Source organism: Amphiprion ocellaris, chromosome 10 (assembly GCF_022539595.1).
Source record: "Amphiprion ocellaris isolate individual 3 ecotype Okinawa chromosome 10, ASM2253959v1, whole genome shotgun sequence".
Lineage (NCBI taxonomy): Eukaryota > Metazoa > Chordata > Actinopteri > Pomacentridae > Amphiprion > Amphiprion ocellaris.
Window position 1 is genome coordinate 7673176 of NC_072775.1, and position 23330 is coordinate 7696505.

The 23330-nt window shown below is 41.5% G+C and overlaps 1 protein-coding gene across 1 annotated transcript; it reads right to left on the reverse strand.

Annotated features, from left to right (window-relative positions):
• Window positions 1–8280: 8280 nt before the first annotated feature.
• Window positions 8281–22404, reverse strand: mmp14b (matrix metallopeptidase 14b (membrane-inserted)). The gene is made up of 10 exons (XM_023284535.3): window positions 21777–22404; window positions 14222–14370; window positions 13994–14116; window positions 13528–13835; window positions 12920–13081; window positions 11950–12110; window positions 11725–11863; window positions 11487–11637; window positions 10012–10127; window positions 8281–9908 (listed from the first exon to the last, which is right to left on the reverse strand). Exons 1-10 carry the CDS (start codon window positions 21873–21875, stop codon window positions 9430–9432), a joined length of 1887 nt encoding a protein of 628 aa, XP_023140303.2. The 5' UTR covers window positions 21876–22404; the 3' UTR covers window positions 8281–9429.
• Between the last annotated feature and the right edge of the window lie 926 nt (window positions 22405–23330).

The window sequence follows — 23330 nt, forward strand, 5'->3', positions numbered from 1 at the left end:
AATCCACAAGGTGTCAGTCACACCACGTTGTAGCTCTGCTCAGTCAAGACACATGAAGCCAGGAGAATGAAACTCAGATTATAAGAATACTTGAGGACACATGCAACATGCCAGCAAGGGGCAAATCCCTCTATTAGTGCCACGTTACGGAGCTGTCCAATTGCGTTTTCCTTAACCTTCGCCTTGTGTCCTCAGTTTGCAGTGTTGACCCTCTTTATCGCTACGTTAGCCACACTTTCCTTTGCTCGGCCTATTATAAATCATGCATTTGCCCTCTTCCTTCTTCAGTTGCCTTGTTCCATCTCTCCAGTCTTGAAGTTCATCCTGCAGAGCTCAGCAGTGCTCCTATGTAATTACAGCCCTATGGTCGCTGAGCAGAACATTTTTCTGCCCTGATGCAACTCGATGTGTCTGGACTCTGTGAGGACCAGTGAATCTTTCACGTTGGCATCTCTCTGGCAGCCTCAGAACACGTTTCTAAGTGGGCCAGCACTGTAGGAATGAGAGCAGTTAGAGGACGGTTTAGTCTTTCATCTCTGTTAACTCTGATATGAAGACCGTATATGTGTGTCTGTGTGTCTGTGTGTGTGTGTGTGTGTGTGTGTGTGTGTGTGTGTGTGTGTGTGTGTGTGTGTGTGTGTGTGTGTGTGTGTGTGTGTGTGTGTGTGTGTTGGGTTGTGAGAGGCGGATTAAGATGTTCAAGTGATGACTTCATCAGTGCTGGAGAGGATTGTTTCCTTTGAGATTGACAGAATGTGTTAAGTAAAAAGCAGGAAGGCAAGATAACAATCTGCTCAAAGTTGCTAAGTGTCTTTTTTACACCTATGAGCAGCATATATAAAATGTCACGTTAAACCCTTAATCTTATACAAATTATATAGTAAGTCATTTATCAGATGTTTATATGCTGCTCATAAATACTATGTGGGGCAACTTAGAATGAAGTGTAACCACAGATGCTCCAAACTAGCCTACATTACTGAGTTTTATAGAAGAAATCGTAACAAGACGTGAGGTTGAAGGGTCCAGCTATACCTTGGTTGGGTGTTGGATTGATTAGCAACGTGCTTTGCTGCTGGGAGGTTTAAGAATATGGGTTGAGACGTAAATGAAAAAGTTTGTCCTCTTTAGAGAATGTATTTGCTCTGCATATTTCACGTAGCTCGCTTGAGGAAAAGCTCCTAGATTATCCAAATAGGGAAGCGGTCACCTTCTGGAGAGCATAAATACACTAGGGAAATTTCAGTGACACGAACAAATCCGGTAAATTTTGCTTCATGTCAGTGTCTTGGTGCAAAAAACCAAAACTGGCCTGAAAGATGCTGAAATGCCTCTCTGTGGAGGTGCTGCTCATCCGGTGTTGATTTAAAAATACTGACTAAACACACGGTAACGCACTGCAGGACAACCAAAAAAGGTTAAGAAATCTGGCAAGTTCTAAAACACTTTGTAGACATGAGATCGTTAATATTGCTGCTTTGAGAGTCTATTAAAGTGACGACATTCTGTCAAACATAAGCAACTTTTATGCAAATTGTAAATTTGTAAAACTATAAAATAATTTCTAGACCCTGACAAGTTGTCTTGATCATAAAATAAAATACTAGATTGTTCTTTTGTCATTTTGTGTCTCTTTTTTGTAATATTTTGTCTTGTTTTTGTCTTTTTTAGTTTGATTTTTATAATTTGTCTCATGTTTTTGTCATTTTGTTTCTCGTTTTTGTGTTTCCTTTTTGTCGCATTTTTGTCATTTTGTGTTTTGCTTCATTCATTGTTTTGTGTCGTTTTTGTTGTTTTGTTTCACACTTGTCCTTTTTGGCAAATTTTTGTCTCTTTTGTTTTGTGTCGTTTCTCTTTTTTATTCATTTTGTTTGTCACTTGTCATTTTTGTGTCTCATTTTTGTAATATTTTGTCTTGTGTTTGTTTTCTTGTCTTTTTTTAAAGTGAAATACTAGATTGTTCAGTTCCAGATACCTGTGGCTAAATGTTTTGTGCCTTTCTAGACACTATGATCTCTAAGTTGTAATGTGTAAATGATAAACTGAGGCATAATGTTGTTGAAGTTGAACTTAATTTTCTTAACAAATTTCAGTGTATTCTTCATGTTTTGTAGAAAGATAATTCCTTAAATGTGATCATTTTGAGAATGTGCTTTTTTGCACTAAAACAAAGGAAAAATTGGAAGCTGTGGTTATTTATCTGTTATTATGCTGTGATTTTACTGGTCTGGCGTTCTGCAGATCAAACTGGGCTGAATGTGGTCCCTGAACTAAAATGAGTTTGACACCGCTGGATTAAAAGAAAGAAATGCATGTCTGAAAGGAGCTGAAGTTACTGCTATTTTTGAGCTTTCGGCCACTAAACCGCATGCCTCAGCTTTTACCTAAGATGAGCCGAGTTTTTCTCAGTCCAGCTCGTGACTGTTGAGGGCAGCTGTAGACCGGCCCGCCTCTGAGGAATGCCAGATTTGCTCGAGGTCCTTGGACAGATGTAGAGATGACTCAGAACAATGTTTCTGCAGGTGTGGGTCTTTTACTGCAACCGCGAGTGGCAGCTGGAGGACCACCTGTGTCTGGCGTAGAGCTCAGGTCAGCGCTAGGAGCCAGTCAGCTGAGCGAGGCCACTCATGTGCCGGTGAGTGGGCTGTAAAAACAATATGTTTTCGCTCCGTAAGCACTCCCCCCCGACTCCTCCTCCCCTCCTCAGTGCAACCACATAGGTCTTTGTGTCCATAGAGGCACACCAAGCTCCTCTTTCAAAGGCAGCCTCTGATGTGGCCTTTCTGATCTCTGCATGTCTCTCTGGCTCTTGCTTGCTCTGACTGGGAGTTTTCCTTTCTCTGTCTCTCTCATGTTCCCCACATTTCTTTATATTTCTTGCTCTTTATTGATGATGTAGCCTGAAACATACGTAAGAAGAGGTGATAAATGGGCAGCGTTATTTTGACAGTTGCCACTCCTCGAAGTTCATAATTCCCTTGATATACACACCCTTCCCCCTCCTCTTACAGTCCTCCCCTCTTTCTCCCCCCCCCCTCCTCTTCTTTGTGATGACATGTATGCACTTATGGAAAACAGATGTGGCCCTGTTGCAATGGAAGAGGCAGCGAAAGAAAGAAAAAACCGAGCATGAGTTGGTGCGGTAGTTCATTAACAGCTTGCAGGAGATGTGGGGAGGAGGGAGAGTTTTTGGGGTCTTTGCTGATTCTCTCTTGTGGTCTCCAGAGTTCAGACAGTGACTGTACGCACGTTTAAATGTCAGGGCAAATCAGGAGGGGGTTTCCTTGCGGATATAGCTGGGTCGAGGCGAGGGTAGTCTCAGCTCGCTCAGACTGAATCAGCATCTCCTGTAATGGAGGTGTTTTCCTGCGGGGCCATATGAGACACGGCTCTGAAAGAAAAGAATGCGGCCTATAAAGATGTTAAAATGTTGATTGTTCAACTTCCCCGCACCTGTATTTTCTCACCCACATAATAGCTCCGTCTGACATTTAGATGCTCGCTCTGCGCCACGCCCGATTTAAAGTGCAGACATTGTGATAAGTGTAATGGAACCAGACATTTCGCCTTAAACTGATAGCTTTTCAGCAGATTCAGCAGTGAGCGGGCAGAGACTGGCGAAAACAGCAAGCCTAGGAAAACAAAGATCACAAACCCAAACCCCTTGGTGAAGCTGAAAACTGAGATTGGGACATCTGGGGCACACAAAATGTGATTAAATAATGGGGAAATTTTATTTTCCACACATAGCTACACGGGCAGCTAAATGGAATAATATGCACTTGAAATGGAAAGAAGTATTAGGTATTAATCCCTCTCCTTCCACTGGCAGGGCACACCACAAATAAACCGTGTGTGTTTGGAGATTGCGGCAGCTCAGGAATACTGTTGGGCTCTTCCTGAGTTTGTAATGCCAAACTTAAAGGTCAACATGTTTTCTATTCTGACGCTAATAGCAAGAAAGTGCATGAATAGAGAGTAAAGCTCCACTGAGCCCCAAAAGACTTTTTCACAACCCTTCACCATTACTTGCATCAGCTTGTTTCTGGATCCTGGCGTTGTGTGAGCCAGCTCTTCAGTGGAATAGGGTGATTGTTTATGTTTTTAATTACATCTGTGCTTTTCCTGTTAAAGCATGTCAGAACACCTATGACACACCAATTACTGTATTTGGTCCGTACGTAGCTACAAAGCTGCTGTGACGTCTGCTTGATCATTTTATTGACATCCGTTTGGGTTAAATGGTCGTGTTTTTTTTTTTTTTTTTTTAAACATGTTGAAATTATCTCCATTCTAAACAACAGTGCAATTTTCACTGACGTCAGGCACTTTAGCTTCCTATTAATCCCTCTCTGCTTGCTGATTTAGTGTCTAAAAACTCTTTCTGTGTATCAAAGTTGCATATTTAGAAGTTTTTCCATGAAAATAATCTCTTCCTGCCTTCAAATGGGTTAGATGTAACTCTACACCATTCTTCCTCTAGAATGTGTGGATCTACGTAGTCCCAGACTCTATCTGTAGCCTCCAGCCTCTGAGTCTGAAAAGAGAAGCCAGTGTTGAACATGTAGACTTCTTTTATTTGTGGTTAAAAATAAACAAAGTCTGGTCATGAGGAAGTGAGAAAATGACCCGACTTCTCATTTGATTTGTTCCCTACGTCAACACTTTCCTCTTGATTTTATGGTCTTAATTGTTTTTTTTAAGTCTTCTTCAAGACAGAACGATGTTTATTTTGTGAATTTTGTTGCTATTTAGAGTAAAATAGACAATAACGCATGACACGTTTTTACCGTATGATTGACAAGTTGCTACCTTATCGGCATGCATAGCAGCGAGATCCACACCCACACTTTTGGTTTCAAAACATGGCGACTGACAAATTCCAAACTGGAGGCTTCAAAACGGGAGTTTGCAAACTCTGACGGGTGACGTCACAGAGGCAACATCAACTTATTGTACTCAGTTTATAGGTAATACTGGGATGAAGATCTTCAGAAGAAGTTTGGTCTCCTCTCTTCCGCTTTTCCAGTCTCTCTTCACCTTTTCCTATAATAAAGACAAAAAGTAATGCTTGAAGATGCGCATTTCTGTGAATGTACTGATAAAGAATGTTACGAGGTCACAGACGTATCCACCTTACAAAAGTCCACAAAGCTTTGTATGGAATTGTGGATTAAGCACGTTAAGTGACTGACTGAGTTCCTATTGACAGGTGTGTTCAAAATGGGAGCAAAAATATGTTTTCAGCTACAAATGAAACAGGCATGTCCAAAGAACATTCACCTACATGTAGCCCAGAGAAGAGCAACTCTAACCTTATTATAGCTGAAATAGACTACAGATTTTTACTGGAAAACATGTGCTACAGACTCATGGTGTGTATGGAGTAGTGAGACTGCCAAGTTAAAAAATAAATCTATAAAAGAATAGGCAAACAAAAGTGGAAATATATAGATGAATAAATAAAATAAATAATAAATAATGTTGCTATATAAAAAAATATTGAGCAATGAATGAATCCATAAAAGAAAATGCTAATAAAAATAGAAGTATAAAGACAAATAAATGAAATAATTTTAAAAAATAAGAAGAAATATTCTCATAAATAAAATAAAAAACAAATAATCTGGCAATATAAAGCAATATTAATCAAAAATTAATCCATAAAAGAAGAGGCTAATAAAAATAGAAACATAAAGACAAATAAATAAGAAATATCATTAAATGTTGCCTTAAATGTCACTTTAAATGTCGCTTTGAAAGCAAAGGAAAAGCACATTTTGTATTTATTTGTCTTTATATTTTACTTTTATTAGCCTTTTCCTTTATGAATTCATTTTTTATTAATATTTCTTTATATAGCAACATTATTTATCTTTTATTTTACTTACCTGTCTTTATATTTCCACTTTTATTTCCTTATTCTTTTATAGATTCATTTTTGTAATTTGGCACTCTCACTACTCCATAGATGTGGGTTTAGAAGAGAAGATGTCTGCCAAGCAGTATCGAAAAAGCAGTATTTTTAGCTTAACCCAGACGAGTGACTATTAATGATATTTCTCAGATTCTGCTGCATCTACTATGAGTTGTTTTTCCCCTGCAAATCTGTTAGTCACAAGTTTCCCAATTTTGTGCAATAATAACACGGAGTTACTGGATTCCCCCTTTGAGGAGTCACAAGTCAGCAGACATCCTTATTTTCTATTCTCAGACCTGCATTAAGATACATTACATAATTCCAGTTTCCCCTTTGTTTTAGAAACATTTCGGTCACAAACAAAAGTCAACCACAACGTCTCCACTCTTTAACGGATGATGTGAACCGTCCTTCTGTATATGTGGCATTTGCGTGTGTGAGAGTTAGAGAAATAAGATGTTAAGCCCTTTTGTTCCTGTTTGTTCTATTAGCGCTCGGTGCAGGATGTGGCAGAGCTTCAACTGATGCAAATGAAAACCATGTGTAACCTATATAGCCACTCACCAGTTCCCACCTTTCCACCATCCCACATCCTTGTTACCAGGCAGAGTGGTGCAACAATAACCCTTCCCTGTTCATCATTCTTCCTCGTTTCAGTGGGAAATGTGCAGTTTACAGTATGATGGCTATTATGAGACACAATAGGCAAAAGCAGGACTTCCCCTGTTGGGAAGTTTCTATTCATCAGCCTGTACACGCCTGAAAGTGGACAGGCCAAAACATAAAAGGAGCTTGTTAGTGACGTTTGTTGAGTAGAATTTGACTGCATTTAAAGGAGATGATTGCTGAGATTAGATGCAATATGAGAAAAGAGTTTCAGCTCAGCCTTTGTCAAAAAAATTGAAAAAAAGAGGACAGTGTGAACTGCAGTGGCCCTGCAGGACAAGGAATTACCTTTTCATTTATCTGGGTGAAATGTGAGCGAGTGAGGCGATGGTTGGATGAGGCCAGGGCATCGTGGTGTGGTCTTTTGTTAGACTTTGTGAAGGAGAAGTGAGTCATTTCGCAGACAGTGAAGAAAAGCTCTCCGGTTACACACACAGAGAAAAGAAAAGAGAGGACTGCGGGGAAGAATTATGCTGAAGCAATTATTTTCTCTGCTCTGCAGAGTCAGCTGGGCAAGACTGAAAACATTAAACTGTGACCCACAGCTAAATGTCTGACTTGTGTGCAGGTCACAGAGATGAGTAGAGCAAGGAAAACACCATGCACACAAATATAGATTAATTAACTAATCTCAACCGCCTCCCATCCCCCATCCCCTCAATGCCGTGTCCTGCTGTGTGTCTGGCTCACATGATGCAGTCGGAATTCCAGATGTTGCTCATGGAATTCTGCTCCATCTCTGGCCTCCAAATGTGACTTAACTCTTCTTACTCCTCCTTCCTCCCCCCCCCCAAAAAAGCCTCGTGACTTCTCCCTTCAGCCCCAGCTCTTCAAAACACTGCAGCAAAGTGGAGACAAATGGGCGCCCTAAATCTTTCTGGCACAATAGGAAAATACCTCATCTCTTTTAATTGCATAAAGCCTTGTTGCTGTAATCATAGCATATCATAGAGCCGCTGACCCCCCACCCACTCACAGAGAGTTTAATGTGCGCATGGCAGTCGTTCATTAGCGGGATCATTAAGGGGAGAGAGGAGACGCCTAAGTTTGCTGTTTGAGCTTTTATTGGCTCATGGTTGAAGGGAGTGCACACATACACGGCACATAATACACAAACACGGGCATTTACAGCCGTGCAAAACATGCATGAGTGTGTGTTTGTAATGCTGTGCTTGTGAGGACATGCATGAACGGCATTCGCCCACTGAGACGACGATGAAGAAATCAATTTCTTCGCTGCTTGTCAAATCCAAGCCTTAGATCTTGAGGAAAAGAACATCCTCCACTTTGAGTTTCTTCATCATCCTACGCTTATGGAGACTGTGTGGTCCTCATAAGTATGGAAACACCCTGTTAAACACACACCCTCTCTCTTAGCTGTATAGCTGAGATATGTTTTCCTGCTGTGCAGCAACGGGTTTATACTGTCGTCTTCATCCCTGTTTCTACTTAAGCTTTGGATCCGGTCCGCATTTTCCGACCCAGTTTCTGGCCTGCCAGTTTCCGAGCCCCAGTAATGCAGAGTGGTGCAGTCGGGGAACAAGAAACCTGGAGGTCCAGGAAGACTGGGGAAGACGAGGTGGAAGAGAGATGCGATCAATTCTGCAGATAGAGTCGAAGAATCCAGGTAAGAGGTGGATTATAGGACGATTAGAATACTGAAGAGTAGATGGCAGAAAATCAAAGCACAGAAAGACTTTTGAAATTACTTTATTTTTGTAAGAAAAGCTTAAAAAATATAAGTACACAGACAGTCTCACTGAGGAAATCTAGATGGTTATCATTATCATCATCATCACTAGTATTATCGTTGTTGTTAAACTACTTTTATAAACCCCTGACTGGCAATGTAGCACCATTAAATTGAAAACTGTACAAGTACAAAAGTAAGTACAATGACAAAAAGGAGTCATTTTCAGATCTTTGATTTATTTTCATTTGAGTTGGATTCAAGGTATAAAAAAAGAACAATCAAGTTTCAAGAATACATAACCCCTTTCCCCCATTCACTGTCCCCACATATAAAATTAAAGGCCACTTTCAAAACTGTATGTCACTGTCCAGCAGGACTTTTTAATGACAATATACAAAAAACATTCTTTACACGGAGAACAACAACAATAATAGTAATAGTCATAATAGTAATGACAGCATCACTTATAATAATAATCAACACTAAAGACATTAATGTGAAAGGAGAAGACACAGTTGTATTCATTGCTCTAGTCTGATATGAGCGTATCTCATGCTTCATAAGGCTGCAGGGTAATGTTTTGTTTCCCTTTTATGGTCTGCACTGGCTCTGACATGTCGTTTTACTGGAAGATTAGGAAACACAATGACTGTGCCACTGTGGTTTCCATATGTGTGTGTGTTTTTATCGGAGTGTGTGCATGTTAATGTGTCGGGGGTTGGGGGGGAAATGAACAATCAAAGACGCTGTTTGCTTTTGCAAAGAAACACGCTGAAACGGGCGTCGTAAAGATGCAGGTTCAAAGTGGAAATTCCGAGGACACAAACTGAACTGACATAAACTAAAAATATGACATTGAAAAAGGCTAAAACAAACAGCAATGAGCTGGCGTCAGTAACCACGAGAAGAGAGGCTGAGACAGAATGGAGAGGAAAGAAAGAAAACATGGAAGGACTGAGTGGTTCAGAGATAAAGAGTAAAAGGAATCTGGCAGTGGTAAGAATATTTTAAAATGCAAGTCTGGCACTTTTCCTTCCGCTCTTTCTCCTGTTTCACCTCCTGCTCTGTTACCTGCGTTACACATTTACTCCCAATTTTTCTTTTCTTTCGCTCCCCATCTTCCTCTCTACCTCCCCTCCTCCTCCTCCGTCTACACCTTGTCCAGTAGAGATCGTTGGCAGTAGAGGAGTCGGCGTGGGGTACCGTAGCGACGGAAAAACACCAGGGCTGCCAGCACCGCGATCACACACACTAACAGGAAGAGCGGCACGACCACCGCCGCCGCTCCACTGCCTTCACCTGTCTTAATAATGGTCACATCGATGTCCTCCTCAATCACTCTGTCTCTATCTTCCCTGTCTCGGTCCTCGTCCCTCTCTCTCCCCTTGTCTTTGTCTCTAGTTCTGTCCTTGTCCTCTCTGTCCCTCTCCTTCTCCCGCTCCCTCTCCCTCTCCTTGTCCCTCTCCTTGTCCTTGTCGTGTCCTCCACCTCGACCGCCGTCCGTCTTCGGGTCTTCATTGGGGCAGCCCATCCAGTCACGAAGGGCTGATTTTGGGTAGCCGGGCTCCACGCGCATCACCTGGTTGTTGAATTTCCAGTACTTGTTGGCTTTGTAGAAGTAGGTGTATGCTGAGGGGTTGAGGAAAGACGCATGAAAAACACTATTCGTAACATCAGCCCACACTAACATGTACTGAAATAATCTAGGTCATGTACTTTACAACACCCTTACCTTGGTCTTTACTCATAAAGACTGCCTTGATGTTGTCAGGAACGCCTTGCCACATACTAACAGATTTCGGATAGCCATCGTCAACTGATTGGGATTCTTCATTGAAACGGTAATACCTGAACAAAAAAAGGATAGGAGAAAGGTTAAGAAAACAGTAGTGGTGATGAGTTAATGGTTACCTGAAAGCTTGGAACTTATTTTGACTAAATTGAGACCTGAGACATGTTTTGACAGACTTGAGAGATGACTTGAATTTGTCTTGCATGACTTTAAACTCGACTTATCCTAAAAGACTAAACAACTAACTAGCCTTTGAAACTTTACCCAGACTAAGACTAAACATATTTGGATTGGATTTGTCTTTAATAACTTGAGGCTAGACTTGTCCACAAGGATTTAGGACTCATATGAGACATTTTTTTGACACTCTAGAGACTTTGTTTGCATTTGGGCTTCTTATAAATGTCTTAAAACTTGGGTTTTCTTTGGCCTAAAGTACTTGACTTATTTTGTAATGTCATAAATTTGCAACGAGACAAGGACGAAGACTTGATCTTAACTACACCTGAAAGACTAAATATAGTAAATTGGTAGTTGCTTGTATTGAATGACTTCAGTGTCAATTTGAATTTGACCAAACAGATATAAGATTTTTTTCGAGACTTGGTTTGACAGACTTTGCACTTGGTTTCAACTTGACCTGATTCTGGAAGACTTGACTTGGACTTGTCACAAATGTGGTCAAATTTTGGCCTTGAATTTGGGGCTTGACTTGAGATTTCGCAGACTTGAATTGAAACAGACCAACAGGACTTGAACCTAAATTTCAGACCTGACTTAGACCTTTCTCATAAGACTAAATACCTGACTTTAAACTCAACTTGGATTTGTCTATAATGACTCAACAAATGACCTGGACTTTCTCTAAAACACTTCAGCCTAGACTTGGCTTCACATTTGGCCAGAAAACTGTTTTGACAGATTTATACTTGAGTTGAACCTTTCTTGAATTACTTTGTCCCTGACTTGCTTTTGACCCCTGAAACCTAAAAGCTGCTCTGATCCAGCGAGTTTGTTTCTAGTGAGTTAAAGCGAGTTAAATCATCGAGCAGACCACAACATCAGCATTGTGTCTGCAGAAATATGTCAGACGGAGCAGCATGAACTCTTCAAAAGGACAGACTCAGACCAAAAACTGAGGTACGTGCAATAATGTAGGTGTTTGTACTTTATAATGACAGACTGTCATGGTTTATCCCCTTTTTTATACTAACTGCAAGCATTAAAGTTGCCTCAAGGTTTATTTTCATGCTCAAATGAGTAGCAGTTCTGTAATTCATGTTTAACTTTACATGGTCAAGATGTAAACATATCTTTTGGTGGTCGTGACGGAGTAGGATTTTCCTTGGCATCGTTATTTTATGAACTTCAGCACAGTTTTATTGTGGCACACATACACAAGGATGCTGACTCACTTGTTTGCTCTGAAGTAAAATGTCTGTCCAGTGGGAGTATAGAAAAGAGCAGCGTCTATCCGATCTTTGGGAAGCCCAGTGCCCATTTCTTTAAGACTCTTAGGGTATCCATGGTCCAGAATAGATTCACTGAACACCCAATACCTGTCCCCTGCAGGGAGATAGCGGCAAATAGAGACGAGATATGTTATACATGTAAGCTGTTAATTGTTTAATCGTGGAGGTAAATCAGACTTACCTTTAAAGAAAGCAAATTTCCCATCTTCCCTTTCAAAAGCAGCATTAATATGAGTGGGCAATCCCCTCCAGAAGTGACCAATTGGCATGGGGTATCCATCCAGCACATGGTTGTTACGTACTCGCCAGAACCACTTGTCCTGAAAGGGGAAAAACAAAAACAGATTCACTAACAGCTTCCGAAACAAAATCTGGTCAAAACTCTGGCCTTCTTAGATGGGCATACCTTGAACACAAACATTTCTCCTCTGAGGATGGCAATGGTGTCAAAGTGTCCATCACAGATGTTGGGGCCAAAGCGAGGCTTGTCTGGTGCGTATGTGGGTTGGGGGCTGCGGTAAGGCGTACGTGGTGTTACAGGAGGGGGCTGAGGGCCTGATCCAGACCCTGTGTGGACAAGGACATATGACAATTCTTTAGAAAACCAACCTTTAATGGTACGTGACAACAGGGGTGTTTCTTCACACAAAGGGTCATCATGCTTCGCAGAATTAGACATTTAATGGCTGCACAAGTAGGCAATGTCACCAAATGATTGGATGTTCTCAATCAAGAAACAAATACAGGCTACACCCTCCTACAGCAAACCTTGGCTACACCTGATTTGATGACAGCTTCTCTCATTGGCTGTCTGCTTCCAGATTTGGAACAGGACCAACATGGTGACTCATTTGGAAACCTTGTCTACTGTTTGAGGCCAATAAACAAGCAATGCATTTGCTGAATCTGTCTTCATTTTGGTAGTTGGTAGTCTTTGCTGATGGTTAAAAAGTTTTTTGGAATTTTCCAGAAGTCGTAAGTTAGCCTTGACCTCAACTTCTTGCAAATGAGGTGTAGCCAATGCGTCGCTCTGTTTGTCAAAGTATAACACAGCACACCCAGAATGCATTGCTTGCTGCTTGACAACTAATAGAGACTATGGAAATGATGGATCCTGCGGACACATACTATTACATCCTACTATATCTCTACTTAGACAAAACTTTACCGAGAATCACACAGTAGCCAATTAAACAGCCATAGCAACTGTTTGGAGCAAACTGTTTTATCTATCACCAGAAAGCTGTTGCTTGGAGATGCAACATTTTGCAGAGTCTGTGGCAGCGCATCAGTGACGCTCATTTTGCTCCAAACTTAATAGTGAAAAATGTAACCAGAAAAGAGAGTCTTTAGTAGTGGTTTCAGTAACGACTCACCATAAAGTTGCTGTATGCCTCTGCGGTCGTCGTCAGGAAGCTGGAAGTTCTCTGTGTCCATCCACTGGTAGAAAGGAGCCATGATGGCTGAGGGATCATTGGAGTGCTCAAGACCCAAAGCATGACCCAGTTCATGCACCGCAACAAGGAAAACATCATTACCTGAAACAGCACCAACACCAAAACACTATTTAAAGACTTTTTAAAAATTGAGAGTAAAGTGTTAGACCTTCATTTTATCTGCATGAGAGAAAGATTTGTAGAGAAAAAAGAGGAAATTCTGCTGTTTCCTCATTTTAAAGTGACTCAAGAGCACACATTTACCTGATCAAAAATAAAATCATCTGCAAGTCGTGATAATGTGTTTTGACTCAAAGGGCTGACACTGCAAATTTTTAAGTGAGCTGCTCGAACAAAAATTCTTCCAACCAGGCGTTCACTGCCTCAAATGTCCTGACACAAGACTGGGCCTGTTGCAGCAACTCCTCACTAAAAACATGCACAGCAACTGCCAACCTTTAAGCTCTCTTGTGTCATCATTTTTTCAGGGATTTGCTGAAGAAAAAAAACGTATCTGTCCAAATATCCATTTCAACATAGAGCCTCACCTAACAGATCCTGGTTTCCAATCGTCCACGGCTCGGCTGCATCAAAGTGGGTGTCTCCACCGATGCCATTACCAGGAAAGTAGGCGTGTGCCAGGAATCCCCCCTCACCATCGAAAGGGCTGCTGTCACCGTGGAAACCCTCTGCGAAGAAGAGCATGATGTCGGCAAACTCTTCCACCTTGTCGCGGATGTAGCTGTAGGGAATTTCCCGGAAACGAAGCGGGGTGACACTCTCCCACACCTTGAAGGCCTTCCTGATGGCTTCATGGGTCTCATACTCACCCACCTTTGGGGTGTAGTTCTGTATACTAAACAGTGTGTAATTGTGGGTGTGAGAGGGAGAGGAAAGAAGAGGTAAGACAGGGATTTCGGATTGCTCAGTAATTGTCTCATCAGTTCAAGTTTTCTCAAACGAGTCTACTGGATACAAAGATAAACTGAAGTTGTCCAAGCTTTGCTGACTTACGAGAAAGTGATTTCTTTCTTGTTCCATTTCAGGCCCTGGATGGCGTACCGCTTCCTCCTCAGGTTGCTCTTGAGTTCAGCTCCAAACTTATCAGGAACGCCACAGCGAGGTCGCTTCATAGCCCTGCCAGACAAAACGAACATTAAGCTCACAACAACATAACAAACTGAGCCTTTCACGTGTTTGAGCACCGCTGCACATAGAATAAAGCTGTTTGATGGTACTCACTCAATGGTGTTGTCGTCGAAGGCGCCAGTGATGGTGAGGCCGTAGAACCTCTGCATGGCGGCGATGGCTGAGGAGACGGAGTGAGGGGAACGGAGGGCGTGAGTCCTCAAGTCTCCTGGAGGCAGGTAACCGTACTGTTGCAGCCATGACTGTAGATGAAAGCAAAAAATTAGACTGATGACACATATACCAAAATGAAGCCAAGTAAAGACACACAAAACACTTCTTATATAGCACCTGATGCTTGTTTTTGAACCAGGTCAAAGTAAGTGTTTGGTATGAAGGACAAAAAGTTCAGGACAGCGAAAATAATCCCTCAAATGACTTCTCTCTGTGTTTTGGTATTTCGTAGCCAGCAGGGAAAACATCAGTTTCAAGCACCTGGCATGTCTCCATTTAATGACTAAACACGAAAGTAATTCAACCATCAACAACGGACACTCTGCTGAGTATGTGGACTAGATCTGATTAAAACTAAGGTTGGCTTGAAAGAACACTGCCTCAAATAAGGATAGTTTAGGTTTCAACAGAAACTGAACGAGGAAATCCCCCTCCAAGAGTTAAAGATTAATTTGAGTTTCAGCGTTGAAGTTATTCTGTAGCTGCTTGTGTGCCAGTTCAGTCAAAACTAAATGACTATATTAAAGTGTTTTTTAAAACATTTGGAGCAGACAGTGATGGTCATGAAGGCCAAGCTCTGGATCCCTCGGTGTCTGCTCAGCTTGACCTTACTTTCCCCTGGAAACCCATTTTACTGCGGTGCTGGTTTGACATATGAACCAGTGCCAGCAGCTTCGCTCTGCACCTCTCCCACACAGCTTCTCCCAAACTCTTTCCCTCTCGAAGCAGAGCTGAAAAAATAACACTGAGGCTATTGTAAGCACAGTGTAAACTGAGACCACTTTGATATTCTGGTGTACACAGTGACTTTGTGAGCTTGTCATGCACTTTCAGGATGTGTTTCATGGTTTGGAATATAAAGGGAGCTTGACTGATAAAGCCTAGCTGTCTGTGTGGGATTTGTCCTTGCATGATGGGGCTTGATTTGACACAACTTAATGTGATCTGTTATTTGTTTTGGTTGGTTTGGATTCAAAAGTATGGACAGAGTAGGTGTGTGTGTGTGTGTGTGTGTGTGTGTGTGTGTGTGTGTGTGTGTGTGTGTGTGTGTGTGTGTGTGTGTGTGTGTGTGTGTGTGTGTGTGTGTGTGTGTGTGTGTGTGTGTGTGTGTGTGTGTGTGTGTGTGTGTGTGTGTGTGTGGAGAAAGGGATGGAAGGAGAGAAGAGAAAAAGACAGGGAGTGTCCCAGGGTGAGACTCAGGCCTTGGGCAACCTCAGCCGATTTCAAGCAGCAGCGTCAGTCAGTAATTTAACTGGGAATTTCTTCCTAGTCGCATCCAAACCTCAAAGTCAAACTCTTCCCCCCATGTTCATGTCTCTGTCTTCGCCTCTTCACTCCACCCCTTCTCCTCTCTCTTTATCCCTCTCTTATGGAAAACCCAGAGGCTGGAGGGTAAATACTCATGAATAACCACACCCTGAGCCGCTCAATTATTGCTGTAATGCGTATCTGCTGCTAATAGTTGGTAAATACGATGAGGGCAAAACTATTTCTTTCTGCCTTGTTTCAGCATTTTCTACAGAAAACGTACAGCAAGTGAATGTGCTGACATAATTGTTTCTGTGCTTTGGGTCTATATGTTTTATTCTAGTTGTATCAAAGGACTGATGCTCATCCAGTTTGGCTGAGTCTGAGCTGGAGCTTTGGAGGCCCCTGAAGGTTTAATCTGTCCCTCTATGTCTGTCCGATGGAGACATGGAGGTCCCAGTGTTTAGACTTCACCCCTGAATGAGCTCTTTCTGGTTCTGACTCACCCATGTAGCTCCAGTGGACACATAAAGACTCACTGTTTGCCACTGTTACACCATAAGCAGGGAAAAAGAGGAGCACAAGGAGGGGAAGATGAAGCTCCGTTGGATCTGGAGGTTGTAATTAAGAGTCACGTTGAGACTCCTGCAGTTTGTTCTAATCAACAAATCTACCTTTCGCCTCTCCTGAAGTCAAACACACACTGTAGAACTGGCTCGTTTACTGTAAATTCAAGCGTTTCGAAGGCCTCATTTGACTGGGATTGAAACCTTATTCTTCTCCTTTACACACTCGCTGTGTTCTTTCTGAGAAAATCCTGCATTTTGCCCTAAGCTCAGTCAAAAGACTGCTGTTGAATTACACTGAACACTTGTTTTAGCTTTAAGGCTTCCACACCTCATTCATGGGTCCCTCAGGTGACTTGACAAAGTCTTATTCACCGACTATTTTTGACTACAGTAACGGGCAGGGCGACTAAAGCAGCAGCAGGAGGAAGTGGTCACTGTTTACAGTAGAACAGGAGATGACAGTCCAAACTAAAACAGCCTTTTGAAGTCGAGCAGTGGTTCCCAGCATGTTCTGTTACTCACACAGCCATGTCAGACTCACTCCTTCACTAATGACCCAATATCGTAATTATTTATCATTGACTTTAAGCCAGCTACTTTCACCATTTATCATTTACTTAGATTAGCAGTTGACCCAGGTATTACTGTTTAAAGTCTGTAGTTGTTGATTTTACCCCTAAAAATGTATTCTTTTGGTGTCAAAGGTACATATTTATAAGTTTCTACAACTTCCTGTTGAATGTGCAGAACTACGGACTTCTTGTCTTTCTCTCAACCCACTACTCCCAACTGGCTGCAACGTAAAGGACACATCAAACCACCATATTGGCATGTTAACAAGTTAAAAACTCACCAGAGAGGGTCTTTAAATGTCTTTCTTTCATGCAGTGAAAACCTTTGAGGTGCTATAACTAGTTTGCAATCAGGATGCACTTTTAATTCAGAACTTTTAATTCTTGTGGATCTTCCATTAAACCATAAACTCACATCATTTTGAATTACTTGAGCACTCTTAATGTTTCCACGTATCTCCTAGAAACTGTAAAAATTTCCCCTTTGGTTCCAGCACCCTCGGTTGGCGCTTAAAATTGATGGATGGAGGCGTTTTATTGCTGCAGTCACTCATGATCCCTTAATATTTAACAACACAAAAACTTGGAGACGCACAGAGCGAAAGCACCTCAAAGCCAGATCTGGGGATTTTTACAGTAACGCTCGCTCACATGCAATGATGTGGGTTTATGGTTTAATGGAAGATCTACAAGAATTAAACAATGGTTGCTATGGGTGTCGCCAGGCAGAGCGCTCGTTTTGCATAGGATGAGAAAAGGAGAAGAAGGGATAGCGAGTCAGTTGTTCCGTTTGGTGAAGGCCAATGGAAAGAAACTCTGGTCAACAGCGATGGGAGTCCAGCTGAGGCATGCTGGGTATACGGCACACACACAGCTCCTCATTACACGTCCACTCTCTCCTGCAGTATTATGTCAGATGTCATAAACATGTGAAATCCACTTCGCTTGCAACAGTTCATTACTGGCTGTTACCGTGTGACTGTGTGTCAGCGAGTTTTTGTGCACAGAGGCATATCCACTGCAACACCTTCACCGACTTTTTGAATTCTTTCTCACTGCATGAAAGTTTGCCCAACGCTTACGCTGTTCCTCGAGGAAGGCATTTACGACCTCTCCGACCCCTCTGGCCGGGAGCTCCTCTGCACACATGTAGAAACCTCTCTCAGTGTGTGTAATCCCCCAGATGCTGTCTATTAAAACAACCCTTATTCAGCCAACAGCAGTAAGACCCGGTGACACAAGAGTGGAAAAACACACATTTCTGCCAGTGTCATTTGAGGAAGAAGTTATTCCCAAAATATTCTCAATGGCTGGATTTCGTCAAAAAAAAGAAAAGAAAAGCCGTTTTCGAAATTTGGCTCATTGCTGGCTTCTTTTAAGAACCGGAAATGAGGTAATGACTTTGAGTATTTCCTTAATTCCTTCAACACCTTCTATCTTTCTTCAGGGAAGCTGTCTCAGGCCACCCACTGATGAGCCTAACAAAAGCTTTGGCTGAAAACTGCACGCTCTTCACTCCTTCCTTCCTCTAAGTTACTCTAGTAACTACTCCAAAGTTACTAGTTTAACCAATCTGACTAATATTAACCCTCCTGTTGTCCTCATTTACAGGCACCAAAAAATATTGTTTCCTTGTCTGAAAAAAATCCAAAAATTCAGCAAAATTCCCCAAATTTCTGAAAATTTGCAAAACCTTCAGGAAGAAAATTCCAATAATTCCTTATAAGTTTCCCTTGAAAGTTTAATTTAAAAAAAAAAAAAATCCCCCAAATTTGGCAAGAAAATTCTTGTAAATATTTTCAAGAAATGAATAAAAATCTTTCAAAAAAAAATCCTAAAAATATCTAAAATGATTACATATATATCAATAAAACTTCTAATATTTTCTTTAGGAACATTCACAAAAAAAAAATCAACCAAAATCCTGCGAAATTCGCTGGATTTTGGTTGATTTTTTTTTTTGTTGAACTTTCTTAAGAAACATTTTTAACATTTGTTTTTTTCCACCAAAAAATGTGCAAAGATTTCCCAAAAATGTTGAAAATGTGTACATCAGAAGTTTCACTGTGAAAATATATTTTTTTCCCACATTTTCAAACTTTAAAACGGGTCACTTTTGACTCGCAGGACGACACGAGGGTTAAGTCACTGCTTTTTCTCTTCGAGGGCAGCAGAAATTGGACAGGCAGTGTATTGATACAGGATGTCTGCACGACAGCAGTGATTTACATCCTGTCCCATTGAGTAGGATAATTGCTTCATTTTCCTTCTTTTTTCCCAGATTGCATCACTCCCACCACCACAATGCCTCCCTTTCTGGTCTGCAACAGCCTCCACACTGTCCTCGCCGCGTCACTTTCATCATCTCATTTCACGAGCATATATCTTCCTTGGTAGCGAACGATCTCAGCTTGCAGGAATGTCTTTGTACGTATGCAGAGGGACCAATCTGTGCCCATATGGAAGATCTGTGTGTGTGCTACATCCAGGTGGTTGCTGACACACCGGGGTGTTTTAGAGGTGAGGCTGCCCACGTCCTGTCTCCGCCACAAACCAAAGGAAATGACTTATGTGTGTCCACGTAGCCTCCAGCTGTTTATCTCGCCAGAACAGGCCCACTGAACAACAAACAGCCTAGTTAGGTTTATTCTTAATTAAAGCGCAAACATCCTACTGAGCAGCAGAATTGTGCACTGATGCTCCTGATTTGTGGTTTGTGCAGGCAACGTGTGGGATCAGAGGCCACAAAAGTTTTTAAAAAACCCACAAGAATCTTGGTCATCTTTCTACGTAAAATTTTCGAGCAGTACTTTTTCTGGCAGAATATTTGTCTTATGTGAACATTAGACGTGTTGTTGACATTCTTGTTGATAGTCATGATAAAGTTCAACCCAAACTAAAAAACTTTTTTTGTGACTCAAACTACTTGCAAATCAAAACATAGTTGGTTTTAGTTGCTGTTTCTGCCCACATTCAGTCTCATCTAGTTTATATCTCCCAATAAAACCTAGAAGTCCTGTAGCATTGCTTACAGTTGTTCATATTTGGAATTGGTCTGGCCATTTGTTGAACAGTGATAAAGGGGGATCAGGAATTTTACGCAAAACCAAAGTGCTTGTATGCAAGTCTCGCCACTTGGCAGCCATCTTTGTAACATCCCCACATAGTTATGTTGGCTAAATATGACCATGCTCCTATCTAAGTGAATGGAAAGAAAGCCCTAACTGTCATTTCAATGGTCTTCAGGACATAAAAATTGCAGAATCACAAGTCAGAACTGCTGAAAAAGAGTTTAAAAAGCTTAACAGTTTGGTGACTTTGCCTTATAGGGTGTAGATCTACAACACGTGTGCACAGTTTCACGATCCAGTGCTTACATTAGTGCGATAATGTGATTGGCTGGATGTTTGGTTATTATAAAGCTTGGCTACGAAATTCTATTTAGGATTCTAAGTCTCTCCTTTCTACCGTTTCTGATTAAGCTGTTATTTTTGTTATTTAAACTACAAGATTTCTTCTTGGGTTGGACTTTGCCGCCATTATGTCGTACCAGTAGATTAAAAATCCTGTTGTATCAGGAAATACTCTGCATCATCATCCAATGATGAACTTTAAGTCTGTTGATTGTGAAAGTGTGCAGTGACTGATTCCTTGAAATTTGCATTGAAAGAAGCTACAAATTTAGCCGCTAGCCTGTTTTTCCAAGGATTACTGATGGAAACAGCATCTTCAAATACTGATAAGTTAGATTTTTCATTGTCAAGTGTTGGTTTGTGTCATGACATTTGAAAATTTTCTGAATTATGGTCAGAGGCGACACCCTGTTTACATTTTGCGGATTGTGCTTCAAAGTATCCAGTCTAATGTAGGTCAGTGGAGTAACTCAACTCCACTTTCTTCCACTAGCACAGCTGGAGTTATAATTCCATAGGCAGGATACAGCAATCAGGACAGACGATCGGCGCCACGGGATGACCTATTAAAATTTGTATTTCTTTGATGGTATGTGTACATGCATTCGACAAACCCTGCACACACACACACACACACACACACACACACACACACACACACACACACACACACACACACACACACACACACTCAGTATTTCCTGATACTACTAAAGGAAGCAGGTGTGTAGGATTATCAAAACAGAGTCACATCCTGCACCTTTAGCAGAAGATCCTGTCGCTGCTGACAGAAACAGATCAGTACAGATGTCACTGAAGGGATCAGATCACAGAAAGTAGTAAAAATCAAAAGCATTGCTACTGAATCTTCCCCTCAAGCTGGTACTTTTGGAAGATCTACTGGAAGATTGGTGTTTTTCCACAGCGGAGCGAGATGCTGCAGAACCTCTCAGATTGTAAAACCCACCTTCCCTTCGTCCGCTGCATTGATACATAACTCAGGACAGATGTCAACAATTACATCCTCTCCCCCCCTCCTCACCATCCCTCTGAATATATAACTGCACCCACAACTCTCAATCCCTCCATCCATTCCCACAGAAATTGCCTCTCTGCCCCGACCACAATACAAGCTAATGCATTTTTTTTTCTCCTGCTCCCCTGCTTTTGCCCCTCTCAGCATTTCTCAGTGTTTTCATGAGCACTATCATCATTATGGTCTGCTTCCTCTAACCCAGGGTCAAAGCCCTTCCCATATGTCCCTGCGCCAGGAAATGCAGAAATTATTATCCATCAGGATGGAGAGTTATAACAAAGACATTATGGCAGCCATGAAAGCAGGATAATCATGATTCTAATTAGGAGCACAGCCATAAAATCACAGTGTATGCTGTCACATATTTGGATAATTTCATGTAGAAAACGTAAACAGCAAGTTATCTAGCTTTCCTTGTTTATTCTGGATAACTTGGTCAAGTCTAGATTTATTTATCCAGCTGATTATTTGACCTGTTTTGAACAATCTAATGCGCCTTTATTTATCTGGCTTTATCCATCTCATGTGGACTTGTTGACCTCGCATTATCCAGCTATCTTGGATTTATTTGTCTGGCTTTCTGTAAGTTTTCCTCACCTCTGGGTTCATCTGTCGCTCCGTGGCCCCCTGTGCGCTCAGCTCCCAAACCACCGCCAGCAGCAGCAGCCGGACAAGAGATTTCAGCTCTGGTGCCATCACCCGACTCTCAAAAATAAAATAAAAAAGTTGGGTTTAAAAAAAAACAACAGGCAGATGTCCCTGTAGCAGCTCGCACAATCTCCTCTTTGCTTTTTGTCAAAACATCATGCGTGAAAAAAGTTATCCCGTGCGCGAATTTTCGGGGGGAAATCAAACTTTGCGCAAAAGTAGAAATCAAGAAAAGCAAATGTGGAACTTGTTAGTGGAGTCAGTTAAACTATTAAAAGTACTTGTCCCGCTTTGTGCATTCTTATCGCAGTTTTTTGGTGAATAGTCGCCAGATTTATCGGACGTTTCTGGAAGCAGGAAGTCTGCTGAAAAAGGGGGACTGTGGAGCTGCAAGCTGTGCGTATTTTATGTCCGAATTCTGCTTTGCGCTTTGCTCCAGATGTTGCAACCGACTTTGTTTTCATGAAACTCCTTCTGTCCTCCTCTTCCCTATCCTCCAGTCGGCTTATTTTGATCCCCTCTCCTCTTTCTTCCTCCCTCTCTTTCTCTCTCTCCCCTCTGCAGACGTGGTAGTATGATTCTCCCCGGAGACCTTCAGCTGGAAAGTAGAGGGTTGTAAACCATCCCCCTCCAGCGTCAGCCCGCCTCTCCGCCGTGGAGGGCTGGAATCAACTTGGTGACCCTGGCATTGGACTTGGCACAGGTTTGCTCTGGCTCCGGCCCCCTTGGGCAGTGATTAAATGCTTTAGAGCTCGTTAAAATGCACGAAGCTGTTATTACTGAGCAGAAAGCGAATAACACAACGAGAAGGGCAAATTCGTTAACAAATTACGCAGCGCAGATAGTTTGGAGCGCAGTAAAGTAATAGTTTGAACTGAAGATTTTGTCATTTTTAGGCGGTTTATCAACACAGACATCTGATGGCATAGAATAAAGCTTCAGTTTCCTAACAGTTGAGTCGTTTTTTCAACCAACCAAAACAAAAAACCACTAAAGCTCCACCTCAATCGCAAGACAACAGCCAGATATTAAGTATTATTTCCAAAAAAGTTCAACTGTTTATGGTGTATATGTGATAAAGTAATTTCAGTTTATTGCAGTGTCTTTTCCACAGATTGTTTTTCTGTCTCACAGACCCCTAATGAGTGATGCACAAATACTATATGCAACATCAAACTGTGCTTCAAAAGGGAGGATTGCGCCCTCTAATGTACACATTGCACATACATTCAAACAGCCTTATATAGATATGCCTTATTGGCTTTGCATTGGTTTGTACTGCATGCTTTTCTCTTTTATATATATATATATATATATATATATATATATATATATATATATATATATATATATATATATATATATACATTCTTTTTTGTTTTTTTTCTGGGTTTATATATTATCATTATTATTATTATCATTAATACCTAATATACCTCATTATGTGCACACAAACTGCAAAGAAAAGACAGCTGGCCTCCTCCACGGCTCTCCCATTGTCCT

What these genes read in the sequence shown, in the direction of transcription:
- mmp14b (XM_023284535.3), bottom strand. Translation starts at nt 21,875, where the DNA reads ATGGCACCAGAGCTGAAATCTCTTGTCCGGCTGCTGCTGCTGGCGGTG. An exon ending in TGGAAACCAGGATCTGTTAG is followed by an intron (nt 13,082 to 13,527) that starts GTGAGGCTCTAT and finishes GTGCTGTTTCAG; the next exon opens with GTAATGATGTTTTCCTTGTT. An exon ending in TTTTACTTCAGAGCAAACAA is followed by an intron (nt 10,128 to 11,486) that starts GTGAGTCAGCAT and finishes TTTTTTGTTCAG; the next exon opens with GTATTACCGTTTCAATGAAG.